At 37.4% G+C, this 27,995-nt stretch overlaps 1 protein-coding gene across 1 annotated transcript in view; it reads right to left on the reverse strand.

Annotated features, from left to right (window-relative positions):
• Positions 1-27,995, reverse strand: part of BRWD1 (bromodomain and WD repeat domain containing 1) — a 116,081-nt gene that overhangs the window by 51,217 nt on the left and 36,869 nt on the right. The window contains exons 9-20 of the mRNA XM_082625318.1: positions 26,064-26,164; positions 24,835-24,905; positions 23,361-23,461; positions 22,514-22,554; positions 21,429-21,527; positions 18,448-18,598; positions 18,077-18,211; positions 14,157-14,285; positions 13,756-13,981; positions 8,246-8,431; positions 3,113-3,296; positions 553-646 (exon numbers count right to left, since the gene is read on the reverse strand). Coding sequence (XP_082481444.1) covers positions 553-646; positions 3,113-3,296; positions 8,246-8,431; positions 13,756-13,981; positions 14,157-14,285; positions 18,077-18,211; positions 18,448-18,598; positions 21,429-21,527; positions 22,514-22,554; positions 23,361-23,461; positions 24,835-24,905; positions 26,064-26,164 — 1,518 coding nt within the window. The remainder of the gene's footprint in view (positions 1-552; positions 647-3,112; positions 3,297-8,245; positions 8,432-13,755; positions 13,982-14,156; positions 14,286-18,076; positions 18,212-18,447; positions 18,599-21,428; positions 21,528-22,513; positions 22,555-23,360; positions 23,462-24,834; positions 24,906-26,063; positions 26,165-27,995) is intronic.

Raw genomic sequence — 27,995 nt, forward strand, 5'->3', positions numbered from 1 at the left:
AGGGCTGGGCTTTGTCGCAAACCATTGTGACATCTAAGATTTTTTTTATAAATGCATGATTTGGAAAACATCAGAAACAGACAAAGCTAACCAGCATCTTTAGAAGTCAAACAGTTAGTTACCTGCAGGAGAAAGGAGAGAGTAGTGATTGGGAATGGATACCAAATGCTTTTGATGGGCTGGCAATGTTCTAGTGGTTATTGGACAATAACATTTTTTTTTAGCCCGTGCCGTGAGGCATGTGGGATCTTAGTTCCCCGGCCAGGGATCAAACCCATGCCACCTGCATTGGGAGCTCAGGGTCTTAACCACTGGACCACCAGGGAAATCCCAACAATAATTTTCTAGAATCCTTCATCACTGTTAGGCATTAGGCTACTTCCCGCAAGCTTCAAGCCACTTTTCCTAACACCTGTGCAACTTTATGTCTACTATTTTAAATCCCAAACAGAAGACTAATATTACTAATATTCTCATTGATCAAAAAGAAAACTATAAATTTCAGTTTAATTTCTAATTTGTTTATTCCTAAGGAAATGGAATTTAGGTTACCTTTTGTGAAAGATGGAGAGTCTTCCTCTTTCTTCCAATTACATAAAGATTTCTTTCTTCTTCACCTTTCTCTATTCTGAAGTCTTCCAACTTCCTACAAATTTAAGTACCCAGTTATATTAGTTGCTGATAAATAAAGGATATATAGAGAAAAAACTAATCATTACGATTCTGGGAATCGTAACTTAAGTATTTTTTTTAATTAATACAGAAAATTGCTAAAGTTATAACAAAACTTAAGGCAAACTACACTCTTCTAGAAATTTAATATAACCAAAATCTCAGAGGCAGCTAGGAGGTCCTATTTTTCATATTTAACACAGAAATATTCATTCATTTACATTTTGATTGGCCCTATGAAGACCAACTCAAACAGAATCTCTCGTGTTAGCTACTCAAAATGTACCTATGATTTTCCAAGATTGCAAATCCATTCTCTAAAGGATTCTACTGTATCACTCAGCATCTCCTTCATAAAAACTCAAGTGTATTTTAGAATAGAGCTCTAGAAAGAGCTATGCTCTTCTCTGGGAAAATTATACTGCAGCAGCTAGCTGACTCACAAAATCCACTCTTCTTTCTTCCTTAGAAGCAAAATCTCAATTTTCATCTTAGGCTCTCTGCTGCTCTAAATACTGTATTACCTTGCCTCATCTGTAGCTAAGTATGGCCATATGAGGACATTCTGGTCAATGAGTTATGAGGAGACATGTCATGTGGGACCATTAAGTCTGCTTAAATGAAATTCCTTCAACTAGAAATGTCCTTTTTGCCGCCTTCTGCCTTCTCTTCCTTCTTCTGGCCTAAACCTCAACATCTATCACAGATGCAGTATGTGATAGCTATTATAAAGTCCAGCTATCTTGGACCTTGAGGTGACCTTAAGACTGGAAGCCACACTCCTAAGATGGATATCAGAAATAGAGGAGCCTGAGTCCCTGATTAACTGGGGAACCATGATTCTAGCCTTAAACTACTTCCAGTCTTCCTGTATGTTAAGAAAATAAATGCTCGTTTAAGGAAATATTCTTTAGGACTTTCACTCCTGATACCTGTTTGCTTCCCTTGATTTTGACAACAAAAAGTATCCTAAAATGACACTTTCAGTTCTGATGACCATGCAACTCAGACATAATTTTAAGGCTTAATTACAGAATGCTGCATACACGACAGTGATTTTCTGTATTTCTCATCCCAATTCCAGATTTTGCGTTTCACTAGTTTATCGTATACTTATAAACATCCTTAAATTCACTGCATGAAATATAAGTATTATCCAATATTACTCCACCAATCAACTGACTCTTCTGGCTAAACACATGAAAACTTTTACAAAATTATCTTCAGGGTATTAGGTATTATGAGACACAAACATGACAGAATACTGAAACATTTTAGATATCAATGAAAAACAGTATTTGCTGCCTCCATTCTGATAACTTGAAAATCAGTACATTACAATTCAGTACAAGGAAAACCCTATGATCCACACTATACTTATGAAATATCATTTCTCACTAAAAGAAAATAGGGCCGCTTAAGAGAAAAGACTAATCCTAAGTCTAGGTCAAGAGATTTACAAGAAGAACCTGTAACACCCTGCCATGCCTGACAGCAAAGATGCTACGCAAGGCTACTAAATCATTTCAAAAGGACTCAGGAGCCAACCTGAAGAAGCTTCTCCTGGCCAGAGATTAAAAAATTTAAACATTAACAAGGACATTAGAAATAAGCTAAATCACAGCAGTGTAATTAATACAGTGAACAACACAAACACACAAATTGGCCACTGTGGGAGAATATAAAGGAATACATCTTTATTTTGAAGGTAAATAAAGCAAAATGAGCAGGCAGCTATCCTGTTGTTTATACACAGACTTGTTTTTTATATACAAACTTTACTACTGGATAATCAAATAGTAGACGTGGGTAAATTTTTATTTGGAAGTATCCAAGATAATAAAGACTTCAGAGCTGAAATATCACTATTTTATAATCCCTAATGAATTAATGAACCTGGGCAGTGAGTATCATTTCCTGCTAGCATCACAAAGAAAGAAAAAAGAAAAGAAATGAAGAAAAAGATATTATATGTGCCTTCTGATGGAATTTTACCACTTATGAAATAGTCTTGCAAAAAACTAAAAACATGACATTTGGAACAACTGGAAATTTAAACACTGGCTATTTGGTTCTACTGAGGAATTGTTTGCTTTTTAAGATATGACAATGGCATTATAGTTATATTTTAAGACAATTCCTTATCCTTAGAAATTACATACTGACATACTTTTAGACAAAATGATATTATGTCTGGAATATCTTTCAAAATAATACTGAAGGGAGAACAGGGGGGTGTTTGTATAGATGAAACAAGATTGGTTATGGAGTTAGAGAACAATTTTGACATTTTCCTACCACAATTAAAACACATCCCAACCCATTACTAAAATATATGTATATGATTATTTATACCACTAAAGATTAAAATATGTGTAAATAACCATATAGATATATTTTCACAGATACAAACAATATTAATAGATATCCTAAAACAAACCTAAATATGCCTAGTGGTACCTCTGGTACAACCACTCTTCGTTTCCAGGCCTGCAGGTCACGCTCTGTAGCCATCTGACTACGTGGAGCATTCTGGTGCATCTGACGAACACCTTCCACTTGTCCACTACGACGCAGACCAATATTTGGAGGGGACTGGATGTCTAAGCTTAGTCTTCTAAAACCTAGGGGAAAATCGTCAAGAATGATGACAAAACAAACTTCAATCTAATATGCATATACATTCCTCCTAGGACACAAACCAAAAAAGAAAAAGATCTACTGAAAAAACTTTGGAAAAAAGAATCTTAATGTGACTGAGATCAAAATGTAGGCTACATGGGGACTTCCCTGGTAGCGCAGTGGTTAAGAATCCGCCTGCCAGTGCAGGGGACACGGGTTCGAGCCCTGGTGCGGGAAGATCCCACATGCCACGGAGCAACTGAGCCCGTGCGCCACAACGACTGAGCCTGCGCTCTAGAGCCCGTGAGCCACAACTACTGAAGCCCGCGCACGTAGAGCCCATGCTCTGCAACAAGAGAAGCCATCGCAATGAGAGGCCCATACACCGCAATGAAGAGTAGCCCCCGCTCGCCGCAACTAGAGAAAGCCCGCGCACAGCAACGAAGACCCAACGCAGCCGAAATAAATAAATAAAGATCTGTTTAAAAAAAATGTAGACTACAGAACAAACATTAACATAACTATTAACCTCAATTTCCATTTTTATTAGGCTTTCTGAAATTTAATGTACAAGCATTTTCTATAATAATGTTATATTTGCAGTCCTAAAAACCTCGCCTTCCTCAAACCTGCAAACTAAAAACACATCTTTCTGGAAAAATTAGCATTGCAAATAGATGCCTCAAACTGTGGTGGCTTTATAATAAGAACTCTAACAACAAACATTATTTGTGACCTAAAGAGATAATCTAAGCCACTCAAGCAGGCAAGCTGCCAGAGCCCATTATTAAAAATTTACAAAAATGCAAAGTGGGGAAATGCTGGCAGCACGTGAATTGGAGCTAGGAGAGTGGGTAACAAGGCAATGCAGACCACATCAAGCCCTGAGCCTATGCAGAGCTGATCAGGCAGACACAGGAGGCAGGGCAACCTACCAAGAGCTGGAAGTCACAAAGGATGGAGACCACCCTGGGGGGATGTGGAGGGAATCCCAGGCAAAGTACTAGTTTTCTTGAACCACAGGGTGAAGGGGATCCTGCTACTAATGCAACAAAAAAAAAAACTGGGGGCTATATCCTTTCCTATGGGAGGCTATTAAATTTTACTCCAAATACGCCAGCTCTCCTTGCTTAGGGCAAAACTCAAATATGAGTGAACAAACCTCTGCATTCTTCTATGTACAACATTCTGCTCACCAATCAAATGTGAACCAATTTGCCCTGCACAACATATTATATACTCCATCTATTAAAAATGACATTAAATGCCCCTGCTATTAATCCAAAATTTATATTAAAATATATTGACGTTTAAGAAACACTTTTTGAATTGAGAACTAAAAATAAATTCTAATTTTTTTTTTTTTTTTTTGGCTGCACTGGGTCTTCGTTGCTGTGTGTGGGCTTTCTCTAGTTGCAGCAAGCGGGGGCTACTCTTCATTGCGGTACACAGGCCTCTCATTGCCGTGGCTTCTCTTGTTGCAGAGCTCGGGCTCTAGGCACATGGGCTTCAGTAGTTGTGGCACATGGGCGCCGTAGTTGTGGCTGGTGGGCTATAGAGCACAGGCTCAGTAGTTGTGGCACACAGGCTCAGTTGCTCTGTGGCATGTGTGATCTTCCCGGACCAGGGCTCGAATGCATGTCCCCTATGTTGGCAGGCAGATTCTTAACCACTGCGCCACCAGGGAAGCCCTAAATTCTAAATCTGACTGCCCAAGTCATAGTGTTATTCTCCAACAATTTGAGGAAAATATATGTTATGTATCACAACATTACTTGTAATAGCAAGCATGAAAAATAACTTAAGTGGCCATAAACAGATTAATTACAAAGACTGGTTATTCCACACAGTGGAGTACTATGAAGCTATAAAAAGGAATGAAGACGAGCTCTGTGAATGGAAAGAGAGTGATTTCTAGAATACGCTGTTAAGGGAAAAAAGCAAGGTGCAGAACAATGCATACATATCTTGTGCTTCTTGCTCTGATGCACTGAGAAGAACACAGCAACTATGCAGTATTCCTACCTAAAATGTTTAACCTGAATCCAATTATAAGATAATCAGACAAATTCAAATTGAGGAAAATTCTGTGAAACAACAGGCCTGAACTCTTCAAAAGTACCAGTGCCGGGCTTCCCTGGTGGCACAGTGGTTGAGAGTCCGCCTGCCGATGCAGGGGACACGGGTTCGTGTCCCGGTCCACAAAGATTGCACATGCCGCAGAGTGGCTAGGCCTGTGAGCCATGGCCGCTGAGCCTGCGCGTCCAGAGCCTGTGCTCCGCAACAGGAGAGGCCACAACAGTGAGAGGCCCGCATACCGCGAAAAAAAAAAGTACCCGTGCCATGAGGGAACTGTTCTAAATTAAAAGAGACCCAATAATTAAGCACATGGACCAAGGCTTGATTAAACCCTAAAATTTTAAAAAGCCATGAAGGACAATTTTGGGACAAGTGGGGAAATGTAAAGATTGTACATCAGAGAGCAGTATTGTATAGTCTGTACATTGTGTAGTATTGTAAAGTCTGTTGACTGTGATCATTGTATTATGATCATATAGAAGAACGTTCCGGTTCTTGGAAGATATAGAATGAAGCCTAAGGGATAAAGTTCACATCTTACTCTAAAATTTAGAAGAAAAACATACCAGAGAGAGAGAAATTCTTTCAAGTGTATACGAGACCCATACAAGACTGTTAATAGCATTTCTGTTTGAGATTAGCAAAATCTCAAAACTACCCAAAAGCCCATCAAGAGAATGAATTGATAAAATCAGATATACAACAGAGTACACAATGGTCAAAATTAATCCAATGTGACAACTGAGCAATCTTAAAAATACAGCACTACATGAAAAAAAATTAAGTCCCTTTATAAACCTTTTATAAACCTTTATAAACCTTTTGATAAAGTTAACCTTTATAAACCTTTGGAAAAAGTTTAAAAACAAATGCTTTTTATTCATACATTTAAGAGTGTCAAATCTATTTTTTAAAAGGCAAAGATTCAACATGAGATTCAGAATAGTTGTTATCTTGGGATAGGGAAACAGGACAGGACCACATAAAAAGATGTAGATTATTACCATGATTTAAAACAAATAAAAGAGGAGCATGTGTAAATGAACAATAAGAGTATGTCAAGAACAAAGTTTTGATAGACCCAATTCTGTGCTGCTAGAATCCAAAACAGTTAAATATATAAAAGAAGTGGGCTTCCCTGGTGGCGCAGTGGTTGGGAGTCTGCCTGCTAATGCAGGGGACACGGGTTCGAGCCCTGGTTTGGGAGGATCCCACATGCCGCGGAGCAACTGGGCCTGTGAGCCACAACTACTGAGCCTGCGCGTCTGGAGCCTGTGCTCCGCAACAAGAGAGGCAGCGATAGTGAGAGGCCCGCGCACCGCGATGAAGAGTGGCCCCTGCTTGACACAACTAGAGAAAGCCCTCGCACAGAAACGAAGACCCAACACAGCAAAAATTAATTAATTAATTAACTCCTACCCCCAACATCTTCTTAAAAAAAAAAAAAAAGAAGTAAAACTTAAAGTATAAGGCACTAATTTTAAAGAGAAAAAAATGAAACTTGTAGACCTAACAGTCGCTACAAATTAAAATCTAAAGTACTGCGAGTTCCCTGGCAGTCCAGTGATTACTACTCCGTACTTTCATTGCCAAGGGCCTGGGTTTGATCCCTGGTTGGGGAACTACACAAGCCGAGATTTCCCGGTGGCACAGTGGTTAAGAATCCACCTGCTAATGCAGAGGACATGGGTTCGATCCCTGGTCCGGGAAGATCCCACATGCCACAGAGCAACTAAGCCCATGCCACAACTACTGAGCCTGTGCTCTCGAGCCCGTGAGCCACAACTACTGAGCCCATATGCCACAACTACTGAAGCCCACACGCCTAGAGCCCGTGCTCCACAAGAGAAATCACCACAATGAGAAGCCCATGCACAGCAATGAAGACCCGATGCAGCCAAAAAGAAATTAAAAACAAACAAAAAAGATTCCACAAGCCATGCAGCCAAAATAAAAAACAAATAATAATAAAAAAAATCTAAAGCCCAGTTACGAGGCAGATTAGATGAAAGGAAGATCAAGAGTGAAAGAGCAGGGCTTCCCTGGTGGCGCAGTGGTTGAGAGTCCGCCTGCCCATACAGGGGACACGGGTTCGGGCCCCGGTCCGGGAAGATCCCACATGCCGTGCAGCGGCTAGGCCCGTGAGCCATGGCCGCTGAGCCTGCGTGTCCGGAGCCTGTGCTCCGCAACGGGAGAGGCCCCAGCAGTGAGAGGCCCGCGTACCGCAAAAAAAAAAAAAAAAAAAAAAAGAGTGAAAGGGCAGAAAGAGCTGAAGAAACTGTTCAGAACACAGCACTCAACGATAAAGAGACAGGAAATTTTATAGCATTTTACAGCCTCTCAAATCTTCTCTTATCTTCCACAAGGTTTTAGCTTTTCCAGAGTGAGTTTTCAGTTGCATAACAATCACCCATCTCCACACATCTCCACAGATTATTTCCACTAATATAATTATTACTACATTCCAATATCAAGTACTTTGCCCTGAAAACTCACTTCAAGCTTTCTGATTCAAGAAACATTAGGGCTCTACTCAATTCAGTTTTTTAAGGATTATAAAGGAAAGGAAACCTAGTGTTTCCTTTAGAAAACACTTTGTTCTTTACTCTTATCTATTTAATGTAATTTTGTAAATACTCTTATTTTAGAGCAAAAAGATTTCAATAGCCTTTCATAGTACTTGAAATTCAAATGTCCATTTGTTAGTCCATCAACCTTACACCTAATAAAGCTACCTCCAGACAACTACTCAAGTTGTAAGCGTACATTGCTTAAGGTTTTTTTACACTGCATGTAGGGGACAATGATTTCATTTATTCTTCAGTTTCAATCCAGCCATATTAAGGCAAAATATCTCTCATATATTTATTACCTCTTCGGGGTGTTTCTTCCCCATTTGAAAGTCCACTTGGAATAGCATCCTGACCGGCTCCAATTCTCTGATCTTGCTGCTGCTGCAACTGTCTTATCATTCCATCAAGAACACTGGACTCTGGGCTTCGTTCACCACTGTCATTGGTTTGTAGGCTTATAATTTGTTCAATTACCTCTCCATCACCTGCAAATTCAATGAATGAATATGAAATCATAATACATATGAAGAGGTAAAAACTTTCAATAGGCTACAATTAAAATTACATTAGCAACTGTCAGAATTCTTGTTTTTCAAAAATAATCAATTAAAGATATCCTTTATATTCATAACTAATTAAGTCATAGAAAAAATTCAAAACAAACTTTAGGGTGCTAAGTACCACAAAAACCTCAACAGAGGGGCTTCCCTGGTGGCGCAGTGGTTGGGGGTCCACCTGCCGATACAGGGGACGCGGGTTCGTGCCCCGGTCTGGGAGGATCCCACATGCCGCGGAGCGGCTGGGCCCGTGAGCCATGGCCGCTGGGCCTGCGCATCCGGAGCCTGTGCTCTGCAGCGGTAGAGGCCACAGCAGTGAGAGGCCCGCATACCGCAAAAAAACAAAAACAAAACAAAACAAAAAAACAGAAAAACAAAAACCTCAACAGAGGTTCTGAAATCCCTAGAAGTGAGCACCTGGAAACACACTTGAGTGAAAGTGAAAGTCTTGTTTTTCTGTTTCACATTAACGCCCCTCATTTATACAAGTATTTCATTAAAATCTTATTTCCCAAGGTCTCTCTGACTGTAACAACCAACAATGTGCGATTTCTGATGTAGAGAAAAGCATGTCTTATGAAATAAAAAAGAGTAAGTAACACCTTTTAGGCCTTCAACAAATGACCACTCCCAACTCCAGCTCTCTCCCACCCCAAGTACGCACAGTTGAGGGAGGCAGCTTCCACATGCCTCTCCCACCAAGCTTAAGTCACTCTTTCAAATAGGCTTTAAGCATAGCCATAATCCTACACGTACAAAATCAGATATTTTTAAGTGTCTTTGCTTCTTTATTTTTCAAATAATACATTTTCAGAGATATTTAATAGGTTCAGTTAGTGTTAATGGATAAAAACTGTTAGATGGTTGTGGGGTCTTGAAATTTGCCTAAACATTGACATTTTCATGCAAACAACTCGTTACATATCCTCCCACCATAAAACGCATCTTCTTTGAACATAATATATAACATGGACCACCCCCCCAGCTTATAAGCTTATAAGCAGAACCTTAACAAATTGAAATTACTAGGGTATTAGGCAAAAAGAATGCAAAGATATACTTGCATCCATAGTAACACGTCAGAAACTGAAAAATATCATATACTATTTCAGGGGGAAAAATACTTCTATCCTTCTATCCTACTAATCTACTTTTAGATCCCTTAAATCTTATTGATAACATCTCCATTTTACTGTGGAAATCAGTGAAGAATTTAGAAGAGCTAAACAAAAACCATGGAAACTTTTTGACCACTGTCAAAAAATGAACTAAAACAGCAAGAAGTGGAGCCCTAATCTAAAAGGATAACAAGGGACTCCCCTGGTGGCACAGTGGTTTAGAATCCGCCTGCCAATGCAGGAGACACAGGGTCGAGCCCTGGTCTGGGAAGATCCCACATGCCATGGAGCAACTAAGCCTGTGCACCACAACTACTGAGCCTGCGCTCTACAGCCCACAAGCCACAACTCCTGAGCCCACGTGCCAGAACTACTGAAGCCCGTGCGCCTAGAGCCTGTGCTCTGCAATGAGAAGCCATCGCAATGAGAAGCCCTCGCATCACAACAAAGAGTAGCCCCCGCTTGCCACAACTAGAGAAGCCCGCACGCAGCAGCGGAGACCCAACACAGCCAAAGCCAAACATAAATAAAATAAATAAATGTATATTAAAAAAAATTTCGTAAAAGGATAACAAGACTTTAATTAGAACTAGGAATAACATAACATCCCTAAGATCACAACATGGAACCAAAGGGAAAACAGCAGAAAAGGAGACTTCTAATCCTCTCCCCTCCCCAAAAAACCCTATGTAACTTTTCTTTCACAGCACTGAATTTAAATGTAACTTGGGAAATATCAAGAATGATACTTGTTTTTACTTGACATAATGCAGTCACCATTCAAATACTATAGAAGGGTTCTACACATAAAGGCTTAAGTACTACAGTGCCCTTCCACTATAAACTACTACAACACTAGAAAAAAGTATATATGAAAGAAGGGCTTTCAGATATTGGATAACAGCACAGGACTGTGATCCCTGAGAGAAGACAATGGAGCCCAGTCTTTTGATTGCTCCAGGTAACAGCCTGGAGGCAATCTCCAAACTACAGAACAAGGAGAGGGAACCCAAGTACCATCCAGAGGTCACAATGAGTTGAGAGACAGAGGTCAGAGTTTGAGAGCAGGGGAGAGACTAAAATATGCAGGGCTGAATATCAGAGAGGACTGGATTGAATAGAAAGCTCAGAGGTACACAATGAGGAATCGATTCTTTGGCTAAATAATATGTGCACACATTGGTTAAAACTCCACCACGCTGGGGAATAAAACATGAAAAAGCCAAGCCATTTTTTAATGCCAAAAAATTGCCAGAACTTTCACAGGGCTGGCAATAGTACGTGTTCCCACTAGCCAGAATAGAGACTTCAGACAAAACAAGAACTGTTTTAAGCATATTTCCAATTTAAACACTCAGAATATTTAAAAATGTGTGTTCAAAGCAGTGGAGAATACAATGACCGCTAGTAGTTTGGTGCCACGGCCTAGATTTGTGCTCAGGTACCAAATGTTTCACCCACCACTGCTTCTGTTTCATCAGTGCAAATGTCAAAGGTAAATAATAGTTCCATATTATTATGAAGATAGTCATAACCTCAAAGACCCCATAAAAGGTCATGGATAAAACCATGGGTCTGCAAACTACACACTGACAATTTAGGCCCTAGGACAACCATTAAAAATAAGTAAGACTAACAGGTATTGCTAATAAAACATTAGTGGCAATAATGATAAAACACTAAAAAATAAGCAACTTCAAAAAAGTTTGGGAAAAAAGGAGAAAAGGCACAAAGAACAGAAAGGATAAAGACAAAACAAGTAGCATTATGTAGAGCTTTAAGCCTGACTATACTAATAATTATATTAAATGTAAATGGTCTACATAGTCCAATTAAAGGCAGGTTGTCAGACTGGATTGCTGCCTGCAAGAAACCTGTTTTAATATAAAGATATATTGGTTAGAAGAATTGAAAAGATACACCATGATAACACTAATTTAAAAAGTTGGATTATTTACTTTAATATGAAACAAAGTTAATAGTCTTCAAAACAAGAAATACTCTTGAAGATAAAAAGGGACATTTCATAATGATGAAAGAATTAATTCAGGGCTTCCCTGGGGCACAGTGGTTGGGAATCTGCCTGCCAATGCAGGGGACATGGGTTCGAGCCCTGGTCCGCGAAGATCCCACATACCGCAGAGCAGCTAAGCCCGCGGGCCACAACTACTGAGCCTGTGCTCTAGAGCCCGCGAGCCACAACTACTGAAGCCCACGTGCCACAACTACTGAAGCCCGCGCACCTAGAGCCCATGCTCCGTAATGAGAAGCCCGCACACCACAACGAAGAGTAGCCCCCGCTCGCCACAACTAGAGGAAGCCCACGCACAACGAGGACCCAAGGCAACCAAAAATAAATAAAATTGTAAAAAAAAGAATTAATTCACCAAGAGCACAATCTGAAATGTGTATGTACATAATAACAGAATTTTAAAGTACATACAGCGAAAATTGAGAGAACTGAAGGAAAAAATAAGACAAATCCACAGGATAGTTGGGTATTTCAGCACTCCTTAGAACAGCCACAAAATGGAAAAAAGACAAATGTTCTTCAGCTACTAGTGAATAGATAAATGATGGTATATCCATACAATGCTGCACTATCAATAAACAGGAAAAAACGACTGATACCTGCAACAGGAATGAATCTCAAAAGCACCATGTTAAGTTAAAGAAGCCAGACAGAAAAGACTACATACTGTATGATTTCATTTATACAAAATTCCTTAAAAAAGAAAAATCAAAGTGACAAAATAAAACAGTCATTACAAGGGGCCAGGAGAAGCGAGAGGACTAATACCAAACAGGCCCAAGAGAACTTTTGGGGGCACTGGAAATGTTCTGTATCTTGATGGTGGTTTACAGGACTGTTTAACTTTTCTCAACTCATTTGAATTCTAAACTTAAAAGTGGTGAATTTTGTTGTATATAAAGTATACTTCAATCAAACTAATAAAAAAAATTTGAAAGAGTAAACATATAGTGATTTACATTAATCTTTAACCTTAAGGTGATTTAGTTTCAGTAAATTAATCCTCATCCAAACAAAATAGAAGCGTCTTTTTTCTTCATTTAATAGTATTAGGGGAAAACACTACGCTGCCATGAACAAATACAAAAACAAACAAAACAAAAAAAACTCTGTACTTGGCTAGGACAGGCAAAGTACAAGGCGGGACTGGAACATCTTTTGCCAGAAAGTAAGGAAGTGCTCAAGGAGTGATAGGGACTTGGGAAAGTACACAAAACTCAGCTTGAATGGGCTCTCCCAGCCAAATCCAAGGATAATATGAGCAACTAAACAATGATAGTACTGGATTGTAACCCACTATATAACAACCCGGAAGTCCATACTAAAACTTAATAAATGAAATAAATAAATAAATGGGAGAGTAGTAGATAGCCAGCTAATGATAAAATGCAGATGCAATAATAATAGAGTTAGAAAACCGTTTTGCAACGTTCAGAGTAACAACTGATTCAGGCAAAAATTATCAATGGAGCCTAAAAGTTTGAAATAGAACAAGTTATTTAAACCACAAGCTACTTAATGATTACAAAGAGAAAAAAAAAATTCATAGTGGAAAACCTTGGCGGATACCAAGTGTTCAAAGTCAGCGTCACCAATAAGTGCACAAAACACAATCATAAGCATCCTGACATGATACTCCAGGAAGGCTACCATTTATGTTGTCTTCTTTCCAAAATGCATAACCTGAACTTAATCAATGACAACAGAATTTAATGTGCAGCCCCAAATTAAAATCTACATCAAGGGAGAAAAAAAAAGCTATAACAGGCATTATTAGAACAATAATATTTGATTACAGACTATAGATTTGATAACAGCATTATATAATTGTTAAATGTCCTAATTTTGATAACTGTTTATGGTTACATAAGAAAATACCTTTGTTCTTAGAAAATACATACTGAAGTATTTAGGGGTAAATGGACATGAGGGCCAGAACTTAAGTGTCAAATGGTTCAAAACAATAATATGTATCTAGAGATACACTAATAAAACAAAATATTAAGGACTGGTGAATCTGAAAGTACAGGAGTTCTTTCTATTATTACTTACATTTTTCAAATTAAAAGTTAAACAAAACAAAAAAAAGACTTAGAACTTACTTGTTGCCACATAACCTAGCTGTGGAACCAAATGTTCATCTGCAGAATTTTCTCGGCCTGGTACTAATCTCTGATACTTAGTTGGATGAGGATTTCCATCTACATCTACCAAGAATGGTGGAGGCATAAGATGAGGAGCCTGCTGAGTTTGCTCATCTAAGACATAATTATTAGAATCCCTGATCAGTGGCCGATAGTCAGTATGGAAGAACATCTGATCGGGAATCTAGAAAACGGAAGTTTACAAATTGATATTTTGAGGTTTATACATGTTAAAGAAAATAAATTATTAACCAGTTAACTTTATTTGAAAAGACAAAAAAATTAAATCAATACATCTAACCTATTTTCAAAACATCCTTTATAACTATTTTACATGCTAAGAAAGTATATGAAATGACCTTTTCATATGGCTTGCTGCATCCAAAACCAAATATCAGAAGGTGACCGTGAGAATCTGTACAGGCAAAATGCTGTCCATCCTGTGAAAACTTACAGTCAAATACAGCTCCATGTCCTTGTCCTTCAATCTAGGAAACACAGAGGGAAAAATGTATGACCATTTCTATGTAAGAGCTTTTGCTGTATCAACTTCTGAAAAAACAAATTTTTAAACAAATTTTTCGTTAAGCACATGTTAATATTTTCAGAAAATAAAATTCATTTTAGATACCACTAGCCTAGAAAAAAATCTCGAAAGATCTTCTAAGAATTAGTTCTCAAATTGATCAAATGAAGGATCATAAACCAATCCAAATGAAGGCTTTCTTTACTTCTTACATGTGAATGACAATTTCACAAACTTTTCTTTCAATATGTAACAAAAATCTTTTGATTAATAACCTACAAGGGAGGGGCTTCCCTGGTGGCGCAGTGGTTGAGAGTCCGCCTTCTGATGCAGGGGACATGGGTTCGTGCCCCGGTCCGGGAAGATCCCACATGCCGCGGAGCGGCTGGGCCCGTGAGCCATGGCCGCTGAGCCTGCGCGTCCGGAGCCTGTGCTCCGCAACGGGAGAGGCCACAACAGTGAGAGGCCCGCGTACAGGAAAAAAATAAAATAATAAAATAACCTACAAGGGAAATGATTAAAGATTAATAAAGTTTGGAATTCATGAACTAAAATCAATACTTTTATGGAGTTTAAGCTTTCCACTTAGATGACTAAGTGGAAATGCAAAATTTGTAATACTGCAAAGTCTCAAGGGTGCATATGTAAATGCCTACACCTGCAACTACCTTATTTCAAACTGCCACAAATTTCAGAAAGGATACTCTAAGTGCATCATGAATGTTGCCTTAAATAGATAACTTTTAAACTGTTTTATTCTTGTTTTTTAACTGTAAATTATAGTAGTTTAGTATTATCAATTTATAGTTAAATGAGTTGTTTCATTAACTCAGTAGTGTAGAGCTATGCTTATCTGTTGTCTCAGCCTATAACTTTCCAATAATTAAACTTTAGGACAAGTTAAATCAGCGTTGGAAAAAGGATTCATCCACCTAACTAACTGCCAAAACAAACTCACATACATACCTAAATACCCGCTCAAAAAGCAACAATTCACTACTGCTACACCACACATGACTGAGTGCCAATGAACAAAATGGGGGGGGGGATTAAGGTATTGGGATATTTAGGGACTTGCTGAATAAGATAATCCATGTATACAAATTTGCATTCTCTCATAACATAAAAAGGGAAAAAATGTGTAAATATTTTCCCTCCTATTACACAGATTCACCCCCAGGGTCCTTTGAAGAGCCACCTCCACCACAGCCCAACCTGCACCCTGGCACCACTTCACACCTCTGGCCTGAGACCTTCAGTCCAAGTAAAGCAGAGGAGGGTGGGGAGGGGAGAGCCCTTGGCTGGTAAAGCAAAGATGGTGGCAGCTACTCTCCTATCATACATGTGGAAATTACTGCACCAAAAGCTTTGCTAAGGGTACCTGCTGGGAAGCAAGTTTTCCCAACTGGGTAAACCCAACTAGGCAGAGCAAGACAGACTCTGGTGTTTACCCGCAGTCTGAAGAGTCCTACACAATGTTTCCTGACAAAATCCGACCTGCAACTGTGCCTGGAGAACACTTCAGTGTCACATTATGTTAACTATTTACTTAATGAAATACTGTTTTTGTTAGTAGTTTACAACCCTACATAATTTGTCTAGCATTAGAGAATTAGGAGACTCTCAGCTGAGCAGTAAAGGTAACAAGAATTCAGTATACAAGGCCAATTTTTGGTGTCTGACTGGAAATAAGATCATCGTTGCCCATTTGAGACTTTTTTCAGATTACTCTTTGGCTTAGAGGTTATTTTAGCTTATATTCTGTTTAAAGCCTGAATTAATGTAGTTTTCTGTTTTAATAGATTAAATGTAGTATGTAATGTTCCTATTGAGTTTTAAAGGCTAATTAAAAGATGGATGTACCTATGAATTTTAAGGCCACAGAAAAATTGAAGAAGGCTTAGTTCTTTTTCCAGTAATTTGAACAGAGATGCAAGTTTCATAGATGCCCAATGATGTACTTGGGTCAGGCTATTTGAGTTGTTTTAGTGCACTTAATGTTAATAAATAAAAAACTGTATTTTAAACTGTTTGTTGAAGAAACTGTCCAGTGTAAGCACATTGAAATAAAAATTTTAAGGTCAAAAAAAAAACAACAAAAACATGGAACACATGAACTAAGATGGTCTTCAATCAAATATCTAAGAGTCATTCACTTATAGGATGCTACTACATTGCCTCAAAAATTAATTATAGTTTAAATAGGATCTCAATATAAACTGGAGTAATTTTATAAACCTATCATTATATATGATATATATATATATATAAACCAAAAGTCTTAACAATGTACAAGCCCTTTTACACATTTCCCTCAGAGTTTATCCCAAGGAAATAATCAGAGATCTACCTAAACAGCCATGTATAAAAACATTCAAAGTATTGTTGCTGTGCATATTTTAGAAACCACTTAAATACTCAACAACAGTAAATTAACCATATAGGTAACATACTTCTAAGATAGGCTGAATTTACTGTCAAAAATCTATTTGCAAACTCTTAAAAAATATTTAAGGGTTTGAAAAACATTCTTTACATAAAATGAAAAAGGATTACAGAACTATGTGCAAGAATGCCAACTAATAAGTATGTAAAGAACGATGCCATTAGAAAGCCTTCGATGGATACTGATACTTGTGAAAGTTTACTGAGGAACCGGACATTTACATAGTCTCTGAAAAAATTAGTTTAAAATTTACAAGGAAAAAAACAACTATTTTAAAAATCAGTTGGGAAACTTGGCAGATGTCACCTTAACCAAATATTAATAATTATCACCATATAACGGTGGAACATATAAATATCATGTGCCTTCTAATATAATGCATGGAGGGCACACTATCATTTATGTTTTATTACATCAAAAAAATGTGTAACAGTATTGCATCATGAAGAAATATCAGACAAAACAGAGACATCCTGTAACATTATTTGCCTGTAAAAGGGCAAGATATAGGGGGGAAAAAAAAAAGGCAGAATTATTGATCTTACAAAACTAAAGATACATAACTACTTAGTACAATGCATGATCCTGAATTAGATCCTGGTCCAAGGGGTAAAATATAACTATAAAGGCATTATTAGGACAACTGACAAAATGTGAATATAAACCTGGATTAGACAATGCTACTTTATCAATGTTAAATTTGCCTATTTTGGTAACTGTATTGTAGTTATGTATAAGAAATTCTAAAAACATGCAATAAGATCGTAATCTGGTTTTCAAATATTCATGTGCAAAAAGAAGAAACGCTGAAAAACAAACAATGATGTTTGATTCCCTAGATGACTCTACTGAGTATTATTTTTTATTATCAAAATTTTTTTGGTCGCACCATGTGCCATGTGGGATCTTAGTTCCCCTGCATTGGAAGTGCTGAGTCTTAACCACTGGATGGCCAGGAAGTCCTTATTATCAAATGTTTTAATAAAGTTAAATAGTGAAAAAGTTGTGTGAATTACAATAATTTTGCCAATCTAAACACAGGCGGGGACAAATTCACACACACAAAGCTAAATAAATAAATTTTGAAAATCTTTCCCTCATGTAAATTAGTTATACAGATTAATTTCACATTTGTACGTATGTGTGTATGTATATATGGCTATCAGATATTTATCAGACTAAGTAGTACCCTGATTTCTAGAAATATAAACTGCCAAAATATGCAAGTTGGTTTCTGGCTACACTTCATTATCCAAATACTTGAAACAAATGCAAACATGCATGAAGATACCGCTCACTCCACTTACCATATTAAAATAATGTTTCATCTTGGTGCCTTTTGTAATATCCCATATGAATATGCTGCCATCATGTCCTGCAGATAACATAATTCTGGAATCAAAGGGATGTGTCTCCAAAACAAATACTTCATCAGCATGTCCCTTTATTCAACAAAGTCATACAGTTAAGGAGGGTTTGCAAGTTACAGGTTTAAAATTAAAAGCCCATATTGCCACAGTGTATAAGAGTTTTAAAATATGTATTAATGACAGTAATTTATACATTGGTATATATACAAATTTCTATTCATTTGATAATATAAATGAAACATGTTTATTAAAAATAAAATTATAGTTCAAAAATTTTTGATTTGTTATATTTTATAAAAACTACCTACCAATAAGTTATGAAGCAGTTGTCCAGTATAAGAATTCCACACTTTGAGGACATGATCATTCACAGCTGTGACAACAATGCTATCATTCTGATTCCAAGCTATCATTGTTACTTTGGGTTTCATAAACCTTTCCTCTTCTAAAGATAAATCTCTAAGGAAAAAAATAAGAAATGTGCAATGCTATATGTGTAGGAGGCTGTACAATGTACAGAATCCCTCATCGATACAAAAATAACTGAAGTAATCCAGCTCATGTCCATACCTTACCAACTCGATAGAGAGTTCATCACATCTGACCCGCAGAAGGTTGTCTATAAACAGACAAGGGCAAAATCTCGAGGGGTAAGGGATGATTTACAAACAGTCTGGAGACTGAATACAGGCAGATTTCAGAATACCGCCGCTGCTCATAAAAGCAAAGCTTTTTCTCTCTACCTCTTTTCTAATTATTCCCTTCTCCTGACCCCAAGCCCTATAAGTAATACTTTCAACGGCTTCACTCTCTATAGATGACAAAAAACTTCAGGAAGACAGAAAGAAGGTAATTCATCTTCATGACCCCAACGTCTACTAAAGTGCCTGACATACTCTCAATTTGCTGAACTGTAAATGAGTTGCATTCATCTCTTTCTACTTCCCTATAAACTGTTCCTACAGGTCCTTGCCAAGAATGGTCTTGGATACACGTCTGCAGTGTTTTGCTGCCTTTATGAAAGCAATATGCAAAGCTTCTGTATAAAATACAGCAGTCAGTAGTATGGGGTTGGGGGGACTAGGGGGGACCTAGCTGCTTCTAAAATCATAGAGCACATTCTGAGAAATGATTAAGCATATAATAAACATGTATTTTAAAGAAAACGGCTACAAGAATATGGAATGAGTGCTATGTAACACCTATCTATGTAAGCACCATGGAACACAAATGAGAGAATAACTCTAACTAGACTGGTCAGAGGAAGTGTCACATAAAAGACAAAAAGGGACTTCCCTGGTGGTGTAGTGGTTACGAATCCACCTTCCAATGCAGGGGACACGGGTTTGAGCCCTCATCGGGGAACCAGGACCCCACATGCCACGGGGCAACTGGGCCACGTGGCAACTGGGCCACATGCCACAACTACAGAGCCTGAGCGCCACCACTGGAGAGAAGCCTGCATGCTGTAACGAAGATCCCACATGCCACAACTAAGACCCAACACAGCCAAATAAATAAATAAATGACAAAATGAAATACAGGCTAAGACCCTCCACGCTTCATGTGAATTTACTAACAGACGTGTTGCATTTCATCGAGCTGATTAGCCAAGATTAGAACACTAAAACAAATATATCCATCAATTTTTACACACAGAAAACACTGCCTTTCAAGATTTGAAAAGTAAAACTTCAAATGAGAAAAGAATATTTCCACCATGAAGGAAAATACAAGAAAAGTTCTCTCCATGAAGAGAGGGTGACAACAAGAAAAATAAATAGTTCTCAGTCTCATTTTAAAATTTTTATTCAAGTTTTTACAATGGTATTCCTATTTTGCCTAATAAAATAATTGTTCATGGGCGAATACCATTTCAAATGTTCTTCACTGCCATTCTTTCATTATTATTCATTTTCACACTAAGATGCTTCTAAATATCCAGATGTAACGTTTCTAAATAATTGTAAAGATCTGTTTGTGAACGATTATCAGATTTCTAGTATGTATTCTTTCCATTCTCTACCACAGATCATTCCACAAAAATATTAATATCAAATTTATTTTGAAATCCAATACAACTGTTTGAGCCACAGCAGAGAATGGGTTAATTTCTCCTACTATTACTAAAAATAAAGCAGACATGAACATCTAAAATGTGTGACATTTCTCAGAAAAACTGCTAAGAACATTGATATGCCTACTCTAGACCAGGCTTTAAAATTGCCAACAATACTTAAAGGCAGGTAGTCTCACTTCCCAGATGATGAAACAGATTAATAAATATTAAATGATGTTCTCAAAATTATATAGCTATAAACAGTGTAAATGGTATTTGAGCAAAGGTCTGACTCCAAAACACATATTCTTTCCACCACCTGTACGGCCTCCCAAAATATACAAACCAAAAAAAGCAATGTATTTGAAATTTGTAATATTTATATTGGAAAGTACTAAACTTATCTCAGAGATGCTCAAGATACGTTCTTGAGACTTTGGAGGCTGAGGGAGGGGGACAGTTAGACAAACTTCCCTTCAATGCCACTTTACAAACCAAAATTTCAGCATACAAAAAGAAAAATTTTCACTCCCACTGGAGCCCAATTTTTTTAAACCTAAATAAAGTGTGTTTGTTAGCTTTTTTCACCAGAAGTAGCTGTAAGTGACTTCTTAAAAATTCCAAAATCCTACCTTCAAAAAGTAGAATTTTCTGAAAATTTTCACATTTGATATACTTGAGTTATTTTTATATATTTTTTGAAATAGTAGGCGGGGACTCCCCTGGTGTCACAGTGGTTAAGAATCCGCCTGCCAACGCAGGGGACACGGGTTTGAGCCCTGGTCCAGGAAGATCCCACATGCCGCAGAGCAACTAAGCCCATGCACCACAACTACTGAGCCTGTGCTCTAGAGCCTGCAAGCCACAACTACTGAAGCCCATGCGCCTAGAGCCTGTGCTCCACAAGAGAAGCCACTGCAATGAGAAGCCCATGCACAGCAACAGAGTAGCCCCTGCTCGCCGCAACTAGAAAAAGCCTGCGCACAGCAATGAAGACCCAACGCAGCCAAAAATTAATTAATTAATTAATTCTAAAAAAAAAAGAATATACGAGGTTTAAGTATTTATCTGTCAGATGTGCAGGAGGGAGCCATTCACTTAGATCGTAGCTCTTCTAACAGGACGTGGCTCCAGTCCCCTGAACAAAGCAATCAACCAACCAGAGAGAGAGAGAGAGAGAGACCAAGTACTTAGGATGCACCTACTTAGAAACAAACCATCTCAACTTACCCTGAGATTCTTGTAGCCATATCCAGTAAGATGCTTCTCCATTCTAACTGCTCAAATCTCCAAATCCGTGCTGTTCCATCTCTGCTACCACTTAAAAACCTTAAAAGAAAAGAAGAACATCTCCTACTCACATACATGCTACCAAGAGCTACAGTTAATATTTCAAGTGAAAAAATTTTTATTGTAGCTATCTTGACTGCAGGTAAATCTATAGGTGTTAATTCCAAAAGACACAGAATTTAGCACGTATCTAAACAGAGAAAATTTGGTTTGCTATGATTTGCCTGGCCCTATTAAGTAAAGCACATTTCAAACTCAATCACTAGCTTCTCGAATAGATTGAGTTTTGAAAAGACAATGTACAATAAGTATTTGGAGGGGGGGTGGGGGGAGAAGGACAATAAAAGATGTATGGAAGAAACAGTAAGACCAAAAGCGCCATTATAAGCATTTTAACTCTAAATTCAAATTAATTCATGCTAGCCATGAGTAAAAATAAATCTATCATTTAATAAAGTTAAGTGTTAAAAAATCACAGTTTAGGAAAGGTACCTGAAAAGACACTGGGGACCACAAAGGATGTAATTTAAGTGATAATTCTGTTGCATTACATCACAGTGATTGATTAGAAAAGATTTTCTTTTAACTACTCAAATATAACAAATTTCTTTATCCTTACACCTAATTTTCCTATAAATCAAACATTTAGCCAGCAGTGAGATAAAGAAAAACGACTTTTGGTCATAGGAGGCTGCAGAAACTACAGTTCTAAAAACTTACATTTAATTGTTTCCTCCCTGCTCCAGACACTTTTCCTTCAATTATTACATTTACTAACAAGTACCTGCAATATGATATATACCTACAAAGTGATGTATTAGTTATACTAATAGGAAGCATAGTATATTTACCTAAAAACACACTCACAAATACAAACACGGTGGGGGGTGGGGGGTGGGATGAATTGGGAGATTGGGATTGACATGTATACACGGATGTGTATAAAATGGATGGCTAATAAGAACCTGCTGTATAAAAATTAAATTAAAAAATTAAAAAAAACAAACACACACACACTTACTTACCGATCACCATTGTTACAAAATTGGATACTATCAACTTTATCCTAAAGAGGGGAAAAAACCAAACACAAAAGTAATCATCTACATGGTCTGTACACAAAGAAAACCCACTCAGTTTTAGAGCCAGAAGCATATTTGGTTTAAAGCTAGAGATACGCACTTACGCTGCTTAACCCTGCCATTCAAACACATATTGTACGTTTAAGTGCAAAGAATCTAACTACGAACCTAATAAGGCTAAGATACAGCTCTTGTCTCAAAGATAGACACATGTGGTAAAAAGAAGCCTACTTCTAAAATTAAAGCAGTATTTGCAATTAATTACATCTGTATAAAAATTGATATGTGTAGAAAGTGATCAAAATAAAAGGTTTAAGTAGCTGAAAACAAGGCATTATTCACTTCGATGATTATGTGCAAAAAATAATAATAATAATTTCTTTTAAAGTGATTTTTTTATCAAATACTTCACAGAACTTCCTATAGGAGAACAGATGACCTGCCCGCTAACCAGCACTCCAGAATACTGAGAGTTATCTATCTTAGTACACACTGATAAAACAGCATTCTAATTTCATGAGCTTGGTTTAGATAAATAGACCCAATTCAAACCTAATCACCCAGATTAATTATCATAATCAAGAGTCTGGACTTAAAGCTGAAATAACCACTGCAAAGTATCTGGCACCGTAAGGTGCTGAGTTTGTCAATATCATGCTTCACCTTTAAATCCAATTCCCCCTAAATTTAAGTTAAAATTAAAATCTGTAACAATTTCCCTTAGCAATATGAGGCTATGTACCAACAGGAATATTAACAATCTACAGAATTTTAAAACATGAATACTTACAGTGTGACTTTCAAGTTCTGCGATTTTTTCAGGGGCTTCAAAACCCAAAAAATACATTCTGATTACGTGATCAGTACTACCTGTGGCTAAAAACATACCACCTGAAATAAAAATTTTAAGGTTTAAAAAATCCAGTTTGTAACAAATATCTTAGCCAAATTTCTATATTAAATTAAGCAAGCTCTCTCTCTATGCCAAAACTAAATTTATCTCAATAAATCTGTTGGGAGAGAGCTCAATCAACAGTGATGACCAATGACTTAACCAACTGTGCCTATGTAATGAAGCCTCCATAAAAAACTCAAAAGGGCAAGGTTCAGGGCTTCCCTGGTGGCGCAGTGGTTGAGAGTCCACCTGCCGATGCAGGGGACATGGGTTCGTGCCCCGGTCCGGGAAGATCCCACATGCCGCGGAGCGGCTGGGCCCGTGAGCCATGGCCACTGAGCCTGCGCGTCCGGAGCCTATGCTCCGCAACGGGAGAGGCCACAACAGTGAGAGGGCTGCGTACCGCAAAAAAAAAAAGGGCAAGTTTCAGAGAGAATCCAGGTTGATGGACAGGTGGATCTCAGAGAAGAATGGCACACCCAGAGAGTGCCCCTTCCCACATACTTTATCCTATGCATCTCTTCCATCTGGTTATTCCTGAATTATATCCTTTTATAATAAACTGAAAATCTAGTGAGTAAAATATTTGAGTTTTGTCGGCTGCTCTAGCAAATTAATCAAACCCACGGAGGAAGCTGTGGGAATCTCTGCTCTAGATAGCCCATCAGTCAGAAGCACAGGTGACAACCTGGTCTGAGGCTGTGGGTAGGTGGGGCATCTTGTAGGACTGAGCCCTTAACCTGTGGGATCTCACACTGTTCTCTAGGTAGGTAGTGTCAGAATTGAGTTGAATTATAGGACACCCAACTAGTGTCAGAGAATTGTCTGGTGGTGCTGGGGGGTGGGGGGGTGGCGGGGAGGGCAGGAAGCACACATCAAATGAGGCTTAATTTTTAAAAGTTAATTCAGTCTGGAAATGTTCACTATCTCCCTCTGTTGTATTAGTTGTGACAATGACTTTAAGATGCTGCGGCTCTGAAAATGCAGGAAAAGGGGTTCTGCTTCCCAAACAGCTTTACACACCTAAACCTAGCTATGGAATATAAAGTTCACTTGTTCAAATTTTCAGACTTCTATGGAGAAAGATCTTTGACCTCTCCCAAAAAGAAAGGTTTCACACAAGTCCACTGTACAAGGAAAGAAAATGGAGAATAATTTCACAAGATGTGTGGAAAACAAATTTAAACTACCAAAAACATGCAGTTCAGTTAAAAGAACCACATTCTTGGTTTATCATACACACAGGGCACATGGCACAGGAATTGCTCATATGGACACTTTAAGCCTCCTTTTTGCCAGCTCTCTCTCATAATGTGGTCATTCAAAATGCTAAAATAAAACTAAGAAAAAAACACTAAAGTTATCTTACCAACACTAAAAGAAGAACAAAGCATTTGAACGCCTGGTCTAGGCTTTTCAGTGAACTTCAGGGGACGTGGACTTGAAAAGAAGATGTTTTAAAATACATTAGTTTAGCACATTGACATGGTTTAAAATATTGGTTTTAATCTAGCATATTTAAATGTTATAATCTTATTTCTAGTACCTCACAGTATACCAAATATTTCCACATATGCTGTTATAGCTGGATGGATTTCAGAGGACTGTCCAATCCCCAAACTTATACAGAACATAGTATACAGAAAGAACAAGCCTACTAACCCCCGTTCTGTAACTTAGGTGACTAAAGCTCAGACAGTGTAAGAGAATCCATTATCGAGGCCACAGAGCAGGATGTAGAACCACCGGGTGATAGCATGGTCCAACAGAAAGGGCATGCGAGCCACACGTGTAACTTTAAATTTTTAGTAGCCACATCATAAGTATAAAGATAAAACTAGGGTTTTTTAGTAGCCACATTATAAGTAAAAAGATAAAATTAGTTTTACTTCATTTAAACCAATATATCCAAAGTATCACATCAATGTTAATAAAATTTTATTGAGAACTTTAAACTTAAATCTTAAATCTTTTAAATCTTCCAGATCATACTAGACACTAATAATACATCTCAATTTGAACAGTTTTCATTAAAAATACTTGATCTGTACTCAGATTTCATAAAACTTATAGCTGAAAAACTAAATTCAAATACTCAAGTTGTTTGAAATATGCTTAGAAGTTTTGTAATAACTGAATCGTGTCAGTTAAATTTAAATTAATAATTCGATTCCTCAATTGCACTAGCCACATCCGAAGTGCTCAATAGAGACATGTGGCTAGCGGGCACACTGGGCAGTGCAGGGCTATGATCCAGGTCTGATTCTTAAATGATCCTGCCTAAATTTCTGCCTATGTAATTATACATTTCTAACATTTTTCAAAATGTTCACATATATACTATCACTTTTTCTTTCTCAAAAAGATGTGCCCACTAAGACAGCATGGCTATGCTCCTTTTACATACCCAACTATCTAAATCGTACAGTGTAAACAGTAGTCAATATGGCACATAAGCTGTATATAACAAAAATTAAATTCAAAAGTAAAAAGGCAACCACAATACACAATTTCTCTTTATAATCAGATTTCATTTCACTAAACTAAACTGTAACAACATTAAAAAAGAAAACTTATTACACAATTAAAGTCACTTACCTGAATTTCAGGGATTCTAAATCCCACTGCCAAAAACAAACTGTCCCATCAGCACCAGTAGAGACCATGTATCTTTGAGAGCCTTTGGCCATTGGGCTAAACTAAAAAGGAATAACATTTACAATTCAGCTTCCTGAGCTGCTACTGAAGTTAAACAGTTTTTCAAAGTTAACTTCAACTAACACTTTAAGTAAAACCCAAGAAATCCAAAACATAGGTGATATTATTACAGTGAAAACTCATAACCTGTAAAAATATGAAGTCTATCTCTAATTTCTAAATGTAATGTGATCTCAATAAATGATTATTTTCAAAACTAACAAGAATAGTCAGAAAAACTTTTACAAAGAGAAAGTAAAGATCTAGTCCTATCAATGTGAAATCTACCACAAAGCCGATTAATTAAAACTATTGGGCACAGTAGGTACACAATGACAGAATGACCAATGGAAAAATGTGAAGTCCAAACTGGACCCTAATACACAAGACTTAAGATAAAGGAGCCATCTCAATCAGTTGAGGGAACAATGGACCTTAAATGCATAAATGGTAAAGGGACAACTGTGCAACAATCTGGGGAAAAATGGATCCATTCTTCAGACTGTAAAGCAGGATAAATTCCAAGTGATCAACATTTTAAATATTTAAATAACAAAACCATAAAAGTATTATAAGAAAACACAAAAATTATATCATAATTTCAGAACAGGGCTAACATTTGTGCTACACAAACAAGCTAGAGAAAGCAAGATCAATTTGGTCCAGAGACATCCTGGACCAAAGGCAGCTTTTAAGGCAGCTTAAAAGAGAAAAATATAAGGAAAACAAGAAAAACGTACTAGGCAAAGGAATAAGATGAACAAAAATACAAAAGTGAGAGGGAATGTGATATGTGATAGTTAACAGAAAGATCTATAAGACTAAGTGTTCGTTTTAGAAGTGGTATGGAAATGGGTTAAATGGATAGAAAATCTGGACCCAATAACAGCAAGTTAAGAGGTTAACTGTACTTCTCAAGTAAAACACTGAAGGCAACCCAAAGATTTGTCTGACAGCAGTATACAATATTGATTGAAAAGGAACAGATAAAATAAAGAACCAAGAATCAATCCAATTGATCCAAGAACCTTAAATGGAGGGCAGTACCCCCTACCTTCATGAAAGAAGCAACACAACTTGCTGACTCATGAGACATTCAAGATAAAGGAGCTTAAGCAAAAGGAAGACCAGTATTGCCATTAAGAGAAAAGGAAGTGTTGGGAAGAAATGGGTTGGGTTTTTTTTTTCCGTATGAGTTACATACTTACTTATCATTACAACATGCCAGAGAGATATAGTTTATTATCTCTGTTTCATGCTTTTTCCCAAGGTTATATACACTTTGTAAGAGAGATAGGATTTGAACCTATGACTTCTTCAGCGAAGCTTCTTCTAAGCTCCTTCTCTTCGAATATACGAAATGAAGGGTTTTTTAAGTGATTATTTACATCTAAGTAGATATGTTTCAGAATATGGACTAACCATGAGTTTTAGAGAATATCCCATTAAAAGTAATAACGGAAATTATATTGACAATTGGATATTCTTGTTAATTAAAGTGAAAACAACAAGGTAAAATTTGTAACCTTGCAAACACAGAGTACTCTAAGAATTTTAATTAAAGTTAGTTAGAACACAGGTGACTTAATATGACAGATACACAAGTCGTTGGTTGCTCTCTATTCTGTCTCACTGATGTCTTTGTCTAGCCCTGGGTTGCCACTATACTGTTTTCTCTATAACATCTTTTAAAGCATTTAAAAATATCTAGTATGGCAAAAAGTTGAGGGTTTTTTGTTTCTTTGAGGGATTGGGGGGGTGGCTATTTGTGCTTATCTTTCTCTTTCTAAATGAACTTGATAACATGCCAAGTTCCATTAAAACAAAGCAACT

This window comes from Mesoplodon mirus (assembly GCF_964341445.2).
Source record: "Mesoplodon mirus genome assembly, chromosome: 6".
NCBI classification, from domain to species: domain Eukaryota; kingdom Metazoa; phylum Chordata; class Mammalia; order Artiodactyla; family Ziphiidae; genus Mesoplodon; species Mesoplodon mirus.